At 35.2% G+C, this 13,357-nt stretch overlaps 2 protein-coding genes across 2 annotated transcripts; both read left to right on the top strand.

Moving 5' to 3' along the window:
• The first annotated feature begins 466 nt into the window (after positions 1–466).
• On the top strand, positions 467–3,821 carry LOC118057884 (fruit protein pKIWI502). The gene is made up of 5 exons (XM_035070612.2): positions 467–1,139; positions 1,630–1,729; positions 1,828–1,923; positions 2,009–2,089; positions 3,434–3,821. The coding sequence occupies exons 1-5, from the start codon at positions 568–570 to the stop codon at positions 3,494–3,496; spliced, it is 912 nt and encodes a 303-aa protein (XP_034926503.1). The 5' UTR covers positions 467–567; the 3' UTR covers positions 3,497–3,821.
• A 1,540-nt stretch (positions 3,822–5,361) lies between these two features.
• Positions 5,362–11,517, top strand: LOC118057883 (vacuolar-sorting protein BRO1). The gene is made up of 8 exons (XM_035070611.2): positions 5,362–6,276; positions 6,679–7,629; positions 7,965–8,054; positions 8,860–8,928; positions 9,148–9,288; positions 9,860–9,908; positions 10,369–10,472; positions 10,733–11,517. Exons 1-8 carry the CDS (start codon positions 5,638–5,640, stop codon positions 11,267–11,269), a joined length of 2,580 nt encoding a protein of 859 aa, XP_034926502.1. The 5' UTR covers positions 5,362–5,637; the 3' UTR covers positions 11,270–11,517.
• Positions 11,518–13,357: the final 1,840 nt, after the last annotated feature.

Raw genomic sequence — 13,357 nt, 5'->3', positions numbered from 1 at the left:
CGGTTAACTCTTCTTTCCTTCCTTTCCTATAACGCGATGGGAATTTTGATCATATGGCTTTGTAAGCTTGGTAAGATGAGAACAAAGATGGGAGTCATGGGACAATAAAAGAGCTTGGAGCTTTTGACACGTGACTGAATGAAGTTCGAGCCACACTATCAGGGACTTTGGATGGATGGAGGGATGGCATTGCCTATTATTGATTCTATTTAAGCAATATTGATAAAGTTAAAAGGCTTTGGACTTAATTGATAATAGACAAACTCGATAAAGTTAAAAGGTTCTGAACTCAATTGATAATAGGGTAGTCCTTTAGGGACTAAATTGATACTTTCCCTTTCAGAAACTATACTGCAGTAAAAATTGATAACAAGTTCATGGGCCCGCTACTTATCCTACCTATTTACAGGATCACTCGAGGACATGCCACGTGGCATATCACTCAAAATAATTCATCCACTGCGCATATTATCATACGCCACCTCTGCCCACCTTTAGAGCCGCCAACCTCTAGAGATCCAACACACCGGTTCTCTCATATACCTCCGTCAACTAAAAAATCAAACCATGTCAGTTAAACTCTCTCCCTCTACTCTTCTCTCTTTATCACCGCCTCTCCTCCATGCGCACCATAGTCCTCCCCTCATTTCCATGTCTATCCTACGCCGCCTAGCTCCCAACCACCTAACCACACACCTCAGGCACCACCACAGGCGGCGTCTAGCCACAGTTGCCGCTGCAGTACGGCAAGACACAACGATCTGGACACAAGCGCCTCTTTCCGAGATCGAACCAGCGGCCGAGTCACTCTTCCACGTGAGCATCGACGTCTCTGACTATCCGGACCTCGCAGCTTCTCACACACGTGCTGGGCAATACTTACAGCTGCGCGTCCCCGACGTGGAGAAACCTTCGTTCCTGGCCATCGCCTCGCCGCCGTCTTACGCAGCGGAAAAAGGTGCGTTTGAATTTCTGGTGAAGAGCGTAGCGGGATCGACGGCGGAGCTGTTGTGCGGACTTAAAAAAGGAGACGTGGTGGAATTGAGCCAAGCTACGGGGAGAGGTTTCGAGATTGATCAAATTGAGCCTGCAGAGAAGTATCCTACGGTTCTGATTTTCGCCACTGGATCTGGCATCAGGTGCGATTTAATGGTCACTTGATAAGAAATGAACCTCTGAATCTTGCTAGTTTGGTATACTATTCACTCATTTCTGCTAGAATTTATCAGAAACTCTTATGTTTAATATCAATCCGTTGAGAAAATGCAGCATGGGCACTAGTCTTATTCAGCTTCTTGAACATTTTTGCGTTCCCTTCGATGATTTCTGAGACCAGATGATGCAATTAGAACCTACCACTTGCACGCTAATGAATATAACATATTGCATTTTGATATGATTTACCATAAAAAAAAAAAAAAAAAGTTACTGGAACCTTGCTTATAGTAAACCTGAACAAGAGAGCATGCCATTTAGCCACCATTAGATGTTTCTTGTTTGGTATTTAGCAACCTCGCTGTAGAAAATGATCCTGGTTATTGCCATTGATTTCTGTGTACTTTATATATGCATTTAAATTGTGCACTTGTTTCCTGATTCGTACTATTTTCTATCCGTTTTCTCCTGCAGTCCAATTCGATCTCTTATAGAGTCTGGGTTTAGTGCCGATAAAAGATCTGATGTGAGGCTGTATTATGGGGCTAGAAACATTAAGAGAATGGCTTACCAGGTTTGCTTGCATCTTATTACTTTTTATGTTATGTACTACCATGGAATTACCATTTCTTGTCTGGGTGGTTTTGAACCTGGTGCTTCTTCCTCTTATAGGATAGGTTTAAAGATTGGGACAATTCTGGTGTTAAAATTGTGCCAGTGCTATCACAACCAGATGGCAGGTGGACTGGTGAAACTGGCTATGTACAGGTGGAGCGTACATACATGCTATCTAAGGTTTTTGATGTGTGAAAACCCTTAAATTAACATCTCTTCATATCATTGTTTTTTTTAGGCTGCTTTTGCCAAGGCCAAGCAAATTTATAGCCCTACAGGCACTGGTGCTGTTCTCTGTGGGCAGAAACAGATGACTGAGGTTTGTTCATTTATTTGTCAACGGTCATGTTTTCACATAATCTTTCTGAGCACATATTCTTCCTGCAGTTGTAATTCCTAAAAATAAGTTGCTCATTCATTGCCTTTTACTCGCGATCTGACATTTGGCATAGTTTACAAATAATAAATTAGGAAAGTTGTCTTGATTATTAAGTGCATCCTTTACAATTGCATTGGCCTGGATTTTTTCTCAGTTGCTCAAATCTTGAAAAATTAATTCAGATGATATGAATTTATGGAAAAAATCTTCAATATATGCCAGAACATGCTGAAACTTTTGCGTTTATTTCTTGATAGGATATCTCATGGTATTAACCATGTAATCCTGCATCTCACCCTCTTTCTCCAACCCCTTATTCTTTCTTCTGAAGCGTTCGCACTTGACACTTGAAACAATTGATGCCCCTAGCTAACCAATTACATGCATAATAAATTGTTGAGTCTACGAGGAAAAGAAAACTAAAGTGTAGATCTTAATAAGCAAATATGATGGTTGTTATTTTTAGGAGCCTGATTTCTTATCGGGGAGACTCTCTCTCCAAACTGAGAACCACCTCGCAAGAAACACTTTAAAGTTTGTTAAGTAGTAGTTCTCCATTCCTCATGCAAAGGCTTTGGGGTCTTCCCCTTAACAAGCTGACATTTACTTAGAGCAGTGTGTCCCTTCTGCTAGAGAGCAGTTGCATAAAACAGCAATCATTTGGACAACATTTTGCAACGTTTTAGCTACTGGCTTGGCTGTGTTGTAGAGTAAAACAGTTGTTCATGGTGAGGATATTGATTGAGTGGAATGGCCAGAAAGCGTCTGTAGTTATGAACTGAAAGAGCAAGGTTACTAATATAACACATGTTTTTGAAGGCAGCAAAAACATTGTTGATAAATTTAGCAATAGCTGTTGAAGAATGAGTGATTATTTGCAGGCCCAGCTTGGCCTAGTAGGATAGCAGGTACATCAGGGAGCTGCATAATTTACTTTTTGAAAGTTACTCTGTTACAATAGTAAGACACGGGGCATATCAATTTGCACAAATTACTATTGGTTGATGATGCCTTGGATAATTGCCACCGGAATACTACTCTTGCAAAACTTGTAATTGTTGGGGGTGAACAGGAAGATCTTACTACTGTTATTCCAAGCAAACTGTTCTGTTGCGGACATATCCATGCCACAGTGATTCGAATGACATAGATAATGCTGTTGATTTCCATGATTTGATGTTATCTAGTGGTTTGTTAATCTGGTGAATGAATAGTAATCCCACTCTTACTGTCATTGTTGTCTACATTTATACGAGTAACATTAATGTTGATTGCACTTTGCAGGAAATAACGTCAATTCTTGTGGCAGATGGAGTCTCGAGTGAGAAAATACTAAAGAACTTCTGAGAATTAGAACGAGGTTTATCCTGTTGTATTGTTTGTGGAGCAACAGTTAGTTGATAGTGATTCTTTATTCCCGCTGCTGAAGATGAAATGTGCCGCTCAGCAAATAAAACCAATTTTTGGATATTTGGGGATCTTCGTTGTATGTTGAAATTGACAGATCAGAACTGCAAGCAGATAAGTTATAGGATCCATAACTGAGTTTAAACCCTTAATTTATCACAGAATTCCGTGTGATCTAAGAGGACATGTTGATGTGAATCAGTGTAAGCGACGCCTGTTAAGCTTTTCAAACGCCTAGGATGGATGATATAATTTCCGAATATAATCCAGACAGGAGCCTGCAGAAACTCTCTCTTTCTGTTTTGCATGTTTGTTTTTGTTTTTGTTTTTTTTTTAACTTTTGATTTTTTTAACTTTCGACTCAAATAAAAGTTACAAGTATGTTGAGTTATAAACAGCTTTCGATTTAAATAATAAAAAATTATAAAATTGAGTCACGAATTGAGATTCGTAACCTTTAATTTATGGATTATAATCTATATTATATATTTTTTAAAAAGTTGTTTTTTATCGAACATGTTTTAAACTTGGTCATTTTAACTTATTTTTGTCATATTTATAAAAATAACTTTCACATTATAATCTAAAATTAAAAGTCATAATTCAAAAACGAAATCAATGATATCATGGATTTAATTATAATAAAAGTCATTATAATCTAACAGCTAGCAAAGACAAAAGATTGACGATAAGAGAAGATCATAACTTAAGCCCTGAACCCTAAATTACACAACCGATCAATGTAAAAGGGAAAAAAGAGAGAGTAAATCGCTGAATTGAAGAAGAAAAGAAACCTAGTGAAGATAACCTCGAAGATAGGTTGAAAAGAAAGAACAGATCACAGAGAAAAAGAAGAGCTTTCTGTTTGGCAGTTGCCAACATGCCTCTTCTCTCCTCCTCCCTCACCTGTGGCAGCTAGTTTAGGGGTTGTTTTTACTTTTTTTAGGCTTTGACATTTCGACTGAGGTGGCGTAACGATATACTAGCTTTTTGACTACGCTATCCTGGGAGTCATATTTTATTATTTTTTAAAAAAGTGGATATGATTTTTTTTCCGACACTTTTTTACCTAATGTTTTTTTGAAATATAAATAAAGACTTATAAAAGTATTTAATTGAATAAATTAATAGCTATTTATATAAATAAATAAATAAATAATTATTAATAACAACTAAAAACAAAATTAAAAATAAATATAAATATAGATCAATATATTTGATATGTCTCATAACATAATATATTTACTTGATTATATTTATTTAAATTAATTTTTTTATCTAAATAATAATAAAAATATTTATAATTTAATAAATTTTATATTTTTTTATTATATAATAATAAAAAATAACTCAATATAATAGAATTTATAACTTAAATCACGAGTTTGATAAATTAATCATGAATAATCTAAATATTTTTTTATAAATTTGTTTAATCAAAAGATCACTTCAAGTTAATTTTTTATATTATTTAATTTAAATTAATTATAAATGTTTTTAAATTTGAATGTTATATCCAATTTAATAACAATATAAATTTTTTTTATAAAATCTATTTTTTTTTTTTTTTAACATTACAAATTTGTTTGGTACAAACAGCAGTAAGTAAAAGCACGGGAGACAAACCAGTAAAAACCAAAATAGAAAGTTTAATACCAAAATCAATAATAATAATAAAAAAAACCGTAACTATAATAATCCTATATATCCTAATATAATTTTAATGGAAACATGCTTGAAGAGGATTACCACGCTATAAAACTTTAACAATATATTTTACCTGGACATAACAGGCACATGCTCAGACCAGTTATGAAGCACAACTGTTGAGTTCATCTACGCTTTCTGCTTTATTTTATTTACGAAGAAGAAGGCTGAAGATTTTACAAAGCGGTCCCAACCACCAGTCTAGCTATAATTTAGTTTGCTTGACTAAGAAGAAACAAAAAGAAAAGATCAGCAGACTCAATGGATTAGACTCCTCGCCTCTGTCTTGAACACTCTTTCTCCACTGTACTAAACAAAATCCCCAGTTTTCCAATTCCACCCAATCCTCCTCCACATCAACCCCCACAAACATCATGCTAGCAATTTACGAGAAAAAAACGACCTCCCTCGACCTCTACCGTCCTCTCCGCAACTACATCTCCATGTTCTACTCCGAACGCGAAGCCCAAAACCTCGAAGATGATCTCCAAACCGTCAAACAATACCGTTCCGATCTCGAGCGCCAACCAGACCCGTCACCTACTTCCCGCCGCGACCTCCTCCAAAAATACTTCAAAGCCCTCTGCTTGATCGAAACCCGATTCCCAATCTCCCCCGACAATGACCACATCAATTCGGTCACTTTTGTCTGGAACGATGCGTTTAAGCAAAAACAGAAAGCGTCACAGCAGAATATTCATTTAGAGAAGGCTGCTACCCTTTTTAATTTGGGTGCCGTTTATAGTCAGATTGGATTGTCGTTTGATCGGGCCACGGTGGAGGGGAGGAGACAGGCGATTCATGCCTTTATTGCTGCCGCCGGTGCGTTTGCTTATTTGAGAGATAATGCTGCCGCGAAAGCCTCTGTGGGTACCAGTACTACGGTTGATGTGTCGGTTGAGTGTGTTGGGATGTTAGAGAGATTGATGCTCGCACAAGCGCAAGAGTGTGTCTTCGAGAATACTATTTCTAAAGGGAGCACCCCGGGTGTTTCTGCCAAGATTTCTCGGCAGGTCAGTCTGTTTTTTTATAGGTTAGATCGAATAAATGTGTGATTACTGCAAGTAAGTTTCTATGCTAAGATTTTTTTTGTTTGTGTTTTGGTGGTCAATTTATACGAAAAAAACTCTAAGAAGAAGCTCATGATGTCTTGTGAGTTGTGATCACTGGAAAGTTCGTAAATTTAGGTGATTTCTTGTGAATTGATGATGAATGTGTATGTTTTTCATGGTTTGGGTTGTTGTACTTTGTTATGATTTGGAAATGTGGATGCCATTGAGTTGGGAAATGAACATTTATGGGATTTTGTTAGGTTGTTTGTATTGTCCTTACAAACGGTGTGGATTTGTGTTTAAGTTATTCCAGGTCTTTTTTGGTGATTGTTTGAATTTGTTTTGATAATTGGTTTGATATAGGTTGGGTTGTACTATGAGGAAGCTTTAGCAGCACTGAATGTTGCACCTCTAAAAGATCATTTTGACAAGGGTTGGACTGCTCATGTTCAACTAAAAGCAGCTCTGTTCTACGCAGAAGCTTGTTATTGGTATAGTTTGGAGCTTCATGAGAAAGAAGATATTGCAGAGGAAATTGCACGGTTGAAGAGTGGGGCTAGTACATTGGCAGAGGCAAAGAAAAGTTCAAAGGGGGCTGCAGCACAGCTTCTGGATGCAATTAGCAAGCTAGAAGCCAATATCAACCGCAACCTGGACAGGGCTGTCAAGGAAAATGATAGAGTTTACCTCATGAGGGTTCCTTCCCCAAGTTTCTTACCCCCTCTTCCAGCATTTTCCATGGTAAAGACCATGCCAATGAATGAGCTACTTGATGCCAGCAAGGAGAAGATGTTTGCTAGTATTGTTCCAGACAGCAGCGCAAAAGCTCTTTCAAGGTACACTGAAATGGTTGACAATATTATCCGGACACAGGCTGAAAAATTGCAACAAGGGAGTGAGCTAACTCGAGTGAGGCTCAAAGAAATGGACCTGCCAGATTCTATTCTTTCTTTGGAAGGAAATCTTTCACTTCCAACGGATCTTAAAGAAGATGTAGAAGCAGTGCAGATTAGTCAGGGCCCAGCTGGCCTTGAAGCTGAGTTACAGCAACTTATGGATTTGAGGAGGGTTAACCAAGAATTGCTGGTCCAGACTGAGGAGCTTTTGCAAAAGGAAGCAACAGAGGATTCCCAGTTTAGAAGCCAATTTGGGACACAGTGGACTAGGCCTCAATCCAGCACTTTGACAAAGAACTTGCAGGATAGATTGAATAGGTTTGCAGCCAACTTAAAGCAAGCCGTAGATAGCGATGCCAGAATTGAGCACTCAGTGAGGGATCATTCTGCACTCATGTCAATTCTTGATTGCCAACCGGTATGTCTTTTGAACTGCATCTGTTATTTGTCTGTGTATCATAGAAAATTCAACATGTTATCTGTTTTGCCCTTGCTATATATCCTAGGGTTTCTTGGGCATCGATATTGTGCCTGTTGTTATTTATGCAAATAGTTGCATTCACGCACTTGATGTGATGGGAGATCAATCATTTGAATATTAGAGCCATATGCATCTAAAATCATCACTGCTTGTCATCTTTCTTGATTTTTCTTGTGTTGAAAACTTGGTTATGATCTTGGAAGATATAGAAATACTCTATTCTGTGGAATAATAATTTTGTAGCAATCTTGTTTCCATTTTACTCTTATCAGATAGAATCTGCACTTCCAAGTTTAGCTAGGCCAATAATGTCTTTGGACGCTAATGAAGATGCTATAGTAGGGGCCTTGAAGCAGAGCTTGGTATGTATCTTCTTTCTAAACTCTATTTTCAACTGTATTGTTGGGTGGTTGTGTTACCTTTCCTTTTACAGTGAAAAGAAAAAGGAAAAATGAACTGAATGTGTTTCTGTTGCTGCTTCTTCTTGCCCTAACTATTTTTCATTTATTCTCCTTATCCATAACATATGTCATGGAAGGTTTCCCTTGATATTTCATGGAGTGGGTCCTAGTAATCTGATATATATTTCATTTTTCTTGGGATGCTCTCGACAGTTAGTTTTGTAAGGACATGTTATTTTGTGTTGTCATCAACAGTATCAAGCTTTGACAGAATGGAATGCTTTAGGCATGGCTAGTTTATAGCTGGCATGGATAATTTACATTTATAACTCCATATAGTTAGCTTTACATCCCCTTGCCCTTTTGGATATATTACTGCTAGTATTAGTGTTAAAAGACCCTGACCAATTTTTGAGGTCATTGCTGACAATGTAATTCCTATATAAGGAAAGGCAGTTGGATGGGAATAACCTAATTATTGTCATTGGCAAGTGGAGCAAAAATTTCTTAGTATTTTGGCATGTGAAATCCTAGCCGTTGTATTTAAAAGAAATGTTAAATGTGATTTAAACCATAGATGGATGATGGTCAAAACTTTGGCACACAAGCAAAATATTGCAAGAAAGAGTTTTAGACCATGAATTATTGGTAAAGCAAGCTAAAGAATATTTTTATTAGGTCCTTGATGAATTTCATTTTTGTAGTTTCAACAGGTATTACTTTCATCTAAAAAACTCTGAGCGTATTTGTCTTCTCATCTATGCAGAGGCAATTGGAGACGCTTGGTGCTCAGCGAGCTGGTCTCGAGGACATGCTCAAAGAGATGAAATGGAAGGTGAGATTAAATATTTTCTGGTCCTTGACAACTTCTATACACATGCTAACCTTTTACTTTTTGTAAGAATTTGAGAAACCAGCATAAGTTTTGAAGCATGAGGATGCATGGACCTCACTTTCTTGCACTCCATACTTCTTTTTTTGTGTGTTTTCTTTTCCTCTTCTTTTCGTGACTTGCTTTATTAGGCTGTATTACATGTATGATGTATGGTTTCAGGATGATGTACTACCAAAGTTGATGACATCTGCTGGGTCCTACGAAGATCTTTTCAGGAAAGAGATAGCAAAATATGATCCCATCTGTGAAGACATTGCACAAAATATTGAGGGACAAGAACAGTTGCTGCTGCAAATTCAGGTATATTTCTTTTACTCAATGCTCTTCGGAATTGATTTGCTATCCCTCGTTGAGAACCAGGATATCTGCTTTCATCTTTCTTCATGTTCTTAAGATGATAATAGCCTACCTGCTTAAAAAAATTACAATAACTAGAAGAATATGTATGCTTTGTCGAGACTGGTCTTGCCCAAGCTTTGTTGTGTAAGCTTGTAACTGGAGTTGTTGAAAGGTTTGCCAATAGTGGCCAATACAGATTGCAATTTGAGGGGCAACATATTTTGTTGTTAATTTGAAAAAATGAGGTGGCTAAATTAGCTGGCAATGGCTGTGTCCCTTTTGCAGCCCAAAAATTGACAATAGAGAGGAGTCTCTACAATTACATTGGTAGGACTCCGTTTAAATCAGCATGGATAGATAAATTCATTTTGTTATTATTGAAGCTTAGTTGATGAGTTATTCTTTTTGCACCTTAGATTTCAATGGTCGTAGAAAGCAATTCAGCAATCATTTACTAAGCTCGTTTCTGAATTGTTAGCTTGTTATGAAGTCAATTTCTTTTCCTAAAATTATAGGCTGTCCTTGTTTGCAGGCTCGGAATGAAGAGTTTTCTGCTGTCTTTAACCTTCAAGATTACAAAGGTAGGTTTTTTCTTGTATAATTGTTGTTTCAATACTGTCTGAATGGGTTTCTTGAATGGAAATGTTAATTATGCATGTATTTGATCTACATGTTGATGTCCTTTTTGTTTAAATACTGCAGAGTTTATAATTCCACTATGTTGCTTCTTTTGCTTTCTCTAGAAATTGGAACACGATCATTCTATCAAACCATTGTTACAAATAAATAAAAAAATGCGTGTGTGTCTGTGTGTGTATTCTAGACTTCTATGAAAATGACATGAAGAATTTAATTTCTTTATAATACTTGATTAGTTTCCATCCCTAGGCTTTCTGATGATATGTTTTTCTTGAAGGTGGCTAGTTTATCTCAAAATGAGAGATCATATTCTTGTTTCAGTGCTGCGCTTGACCTTCACATTCATAGGGTAAATGAAACGCATGCTCCTTTGACACAAATCTCCCTCACAATTTGTTTCAGCATCTCGTCAGAAGTGTTATAAGCAAATACAGGCTGCCATAGCCAAGTATCGAGAAATAAAGGAGAACATCAACGAGGGATTGAAGTTTTATGTTAGTCTTCAGGTAAAAACTTCTCTGTTGCATATATCTGTGCTGTTCAGGATGTGAACTCCTGAACTTGTGATCAAGTAGAACACGCTCACTTCTTTAAAGTGCCTACTGCAATTATTTTGTTTTCTTCCTGTATGCTTTTAAAATTTACATCCCATGTCCATGCCTTTCCTTTGTCTCAGGCACTATGAATTATTTTTTTATGGGTTTTAAACTAGTCTAGCTGGGTTACTTTCCGAAGGGTTGATATAAGAAATATATTTGTGAAACAGGATGCCATCACCAATATCAAACAGCAGTGCAGTGATTTTGTGATGACCAGAAATATCCAGTGTCAAGAAATGATTGAAGATGTACAAAGACAAATGGCTGGACTAAGTTTTCAAGACCATAAGAATACAGGCTCATACAGCTATCCTGCAATAAACCAACCCCATCAAACTCAAAGATCCAGTTCGCATCCTCCATCAGATCCTCAAAATGTTCCGCATTCGCATCCTCAGCCCCAGACACAGTACTTTCAGCCTCCTGGGCAGTCTACAATACCTGGTTATGCTCACCCTCCTCCCCCTTATACAACACCACAGCAGCCACCTCCTTATCATATGCCCCCTGCTCCTGGTGGCCCTTACCCACCTCGGCAAGTTCAGCAACCACCAACAAACCAGGAGTATGGTCAACCTGCCTATCCAGGGTGGCGGGGCCCATACTACAATGCCCATGGACAACAACCTGGATCTCTTGCTCGGCCTACTTACACTATTCCAGGTCCATACCCTCCTCCTCACCAAGGCTATTATAGACAATAGTTTTCTTTTGATTTAATAATTTGATCATCTATCGTGTGTTATTTTTGTTGCTTGATCACATCCTGGGTGGGATAGATTGGATTTAGCTAGAGCATTTGGTTGCAAAGTGTAATTGTCATGAATAACCATTGCCTTTGAATAATCTCTGTACATGTTATGCATGTGTATATCTTGTTAATTCAAACATAGAGAGGTGATGCAGTATAAAGATAAATTTCCATTAATATATTTGTAATTTTATTACTTCATTGCTTTTATGCACCTTGGAACTTGATGTATTGTTTGGGTTTGGTTGGTGTGAACGTGCTTCTAAGCCATTCGATCAATATTCCACGACCAAGAGTTTAGATTGAAAATTACTAGGGGTTTTGGATATATTCAATACAATCAATTGCTAAAACATTCCATCACATGTAAGAAAGGTGCTTACTGGCCTTTCCTCTATTGTTTAGTTAGTTACCAACCATTTAACTGCTATTCGCTGGTTATAATTTTTTTTTTTTTAAAAAAATACTGAATATGCAAGTTGTTCTAATGTGTTTTTTTTTATATAAAAAAATTCAAAGTGTAAATTAAAAAGTATATAAGCAAGAACAAGATGTTCCATAAAATAAAATGAAATATATATCCGTTTGTATTTATTGAATTTATCAATTTAAATAAATGAAAGAATATATCTATGCTCTAAAAAAATATATGACTTAAAAATAAACAAATTAATTGAATAAAGTCACGCTATAAAAATTATCATGCAAAGCCGATCATATTAGTAATATAATTAAAAAAAATTATTGATAAATTAAAATAATATCTTGAAAAATAAAATAGAAACAAAGATTATACTCTTTTCAAAAATCAAGTAAAAATTGAAAAATATTTTATTAAATAAAATTCAAAAAACATTTTAATTAATTTCAATTAAAACTAAATATATGTTAGGCCGTGTATCCCAAACATATTTTTAACCAATCTATTTTAATTAATTTAAATTAAAATTTAAAAAGTTAAGGTGAAAAATTGTCAGCATGCCTTTGGGACGGCCAACACATAAGGGCTTCTTATGTTTTTTGAAACTTATTTTAAGTCTTCCTATTTTTTTACTAAATTTTTTTTAATTAATTTCAATTAAAACTAAATACATGTTAGGCTGTGCATCCCAAACATATTTTTAACCAATCTATTTTAATTAATTTAAATTAAAATTTTAAAAGTTAAGGTAAAAAATTGTCAGCACGCCTTGAGATGGCCAACATATAAGGGCTTCATATGTTTTTTAAAAACTTATTTAAGTCTTTCTAATTTTTTACTTGGTTCAAGGGGCGAACGTCATTTGGCCCTTATTATTATTATTTTTTTAAAAAGGAATAATGCATAGTCTGCTTTTTCAAATCTTGACAATCAAATAGATAATTAAAAAATTAAATTGAGGTTTTTTTTAATAAAAAAATATTTTTTAACAAATTTTAACTTAAAAGTATCTAGAAAACACTTATAATCTTAGTAAATTAATTTCTCAATCCAAAAACACCTCTAAGACCTCGTTTATTTTATGAAAAGTAGTTTTCTAGAAACTATTTCTCAAAATTTTTTGTGTTTATTTATTATTAGAAAAGTTGGTTAATAGAAAACACTTTTTCAATTAAAAGAAAATTTAAATTGGTTTTCAAGAAAATATTTTCTTTTTATTTTGGACGAAAAACACTTTTTAAAAATTGTGAAAAATTAAAAATATCATGTTATTTTCTGATTATATCAAATTTGATCTTCAAACTTTTGATTGATATATATTTTGTTTTGAATTTTTTTTTTTTCAATTTCATCCCTTAGAATTTGATTTAATTTGATTTTTATATCAACTTTGGTTCTTATTTTTATTTTTTATGATTGTTATTTGCTTTTCTATTATTATTTTTTTAATTGAATTTTTTTTATTTATCATATTTGATCCTCATTATTTTGATTGTTATTTATTTTATTTGAAATAATTTATGAAATTGTATTTTTTTTTAATTTCATCATCTTTCAACTTTTTTATCTGTTAGATTTGATCTCTATTATTTTGATTGTTATTTTATTTTATTTGAGATG

Source organism: Populus alba, chromosome 10, assembly GCF_005239225.2.
Source record: "Populus alba chromosome 10, ASM523922v2, whole genome shotgun sequence".
Classification (NCBI taxonomy): Eukaryota; Viridiplantae; Streptophyta; class Magnoliopsida; order Malpighiales; family Salicaceae; genus Populus; species Populus alba.
This window is presented reverse-complemented; position numbering and strand designations above follow the sequence as displayed.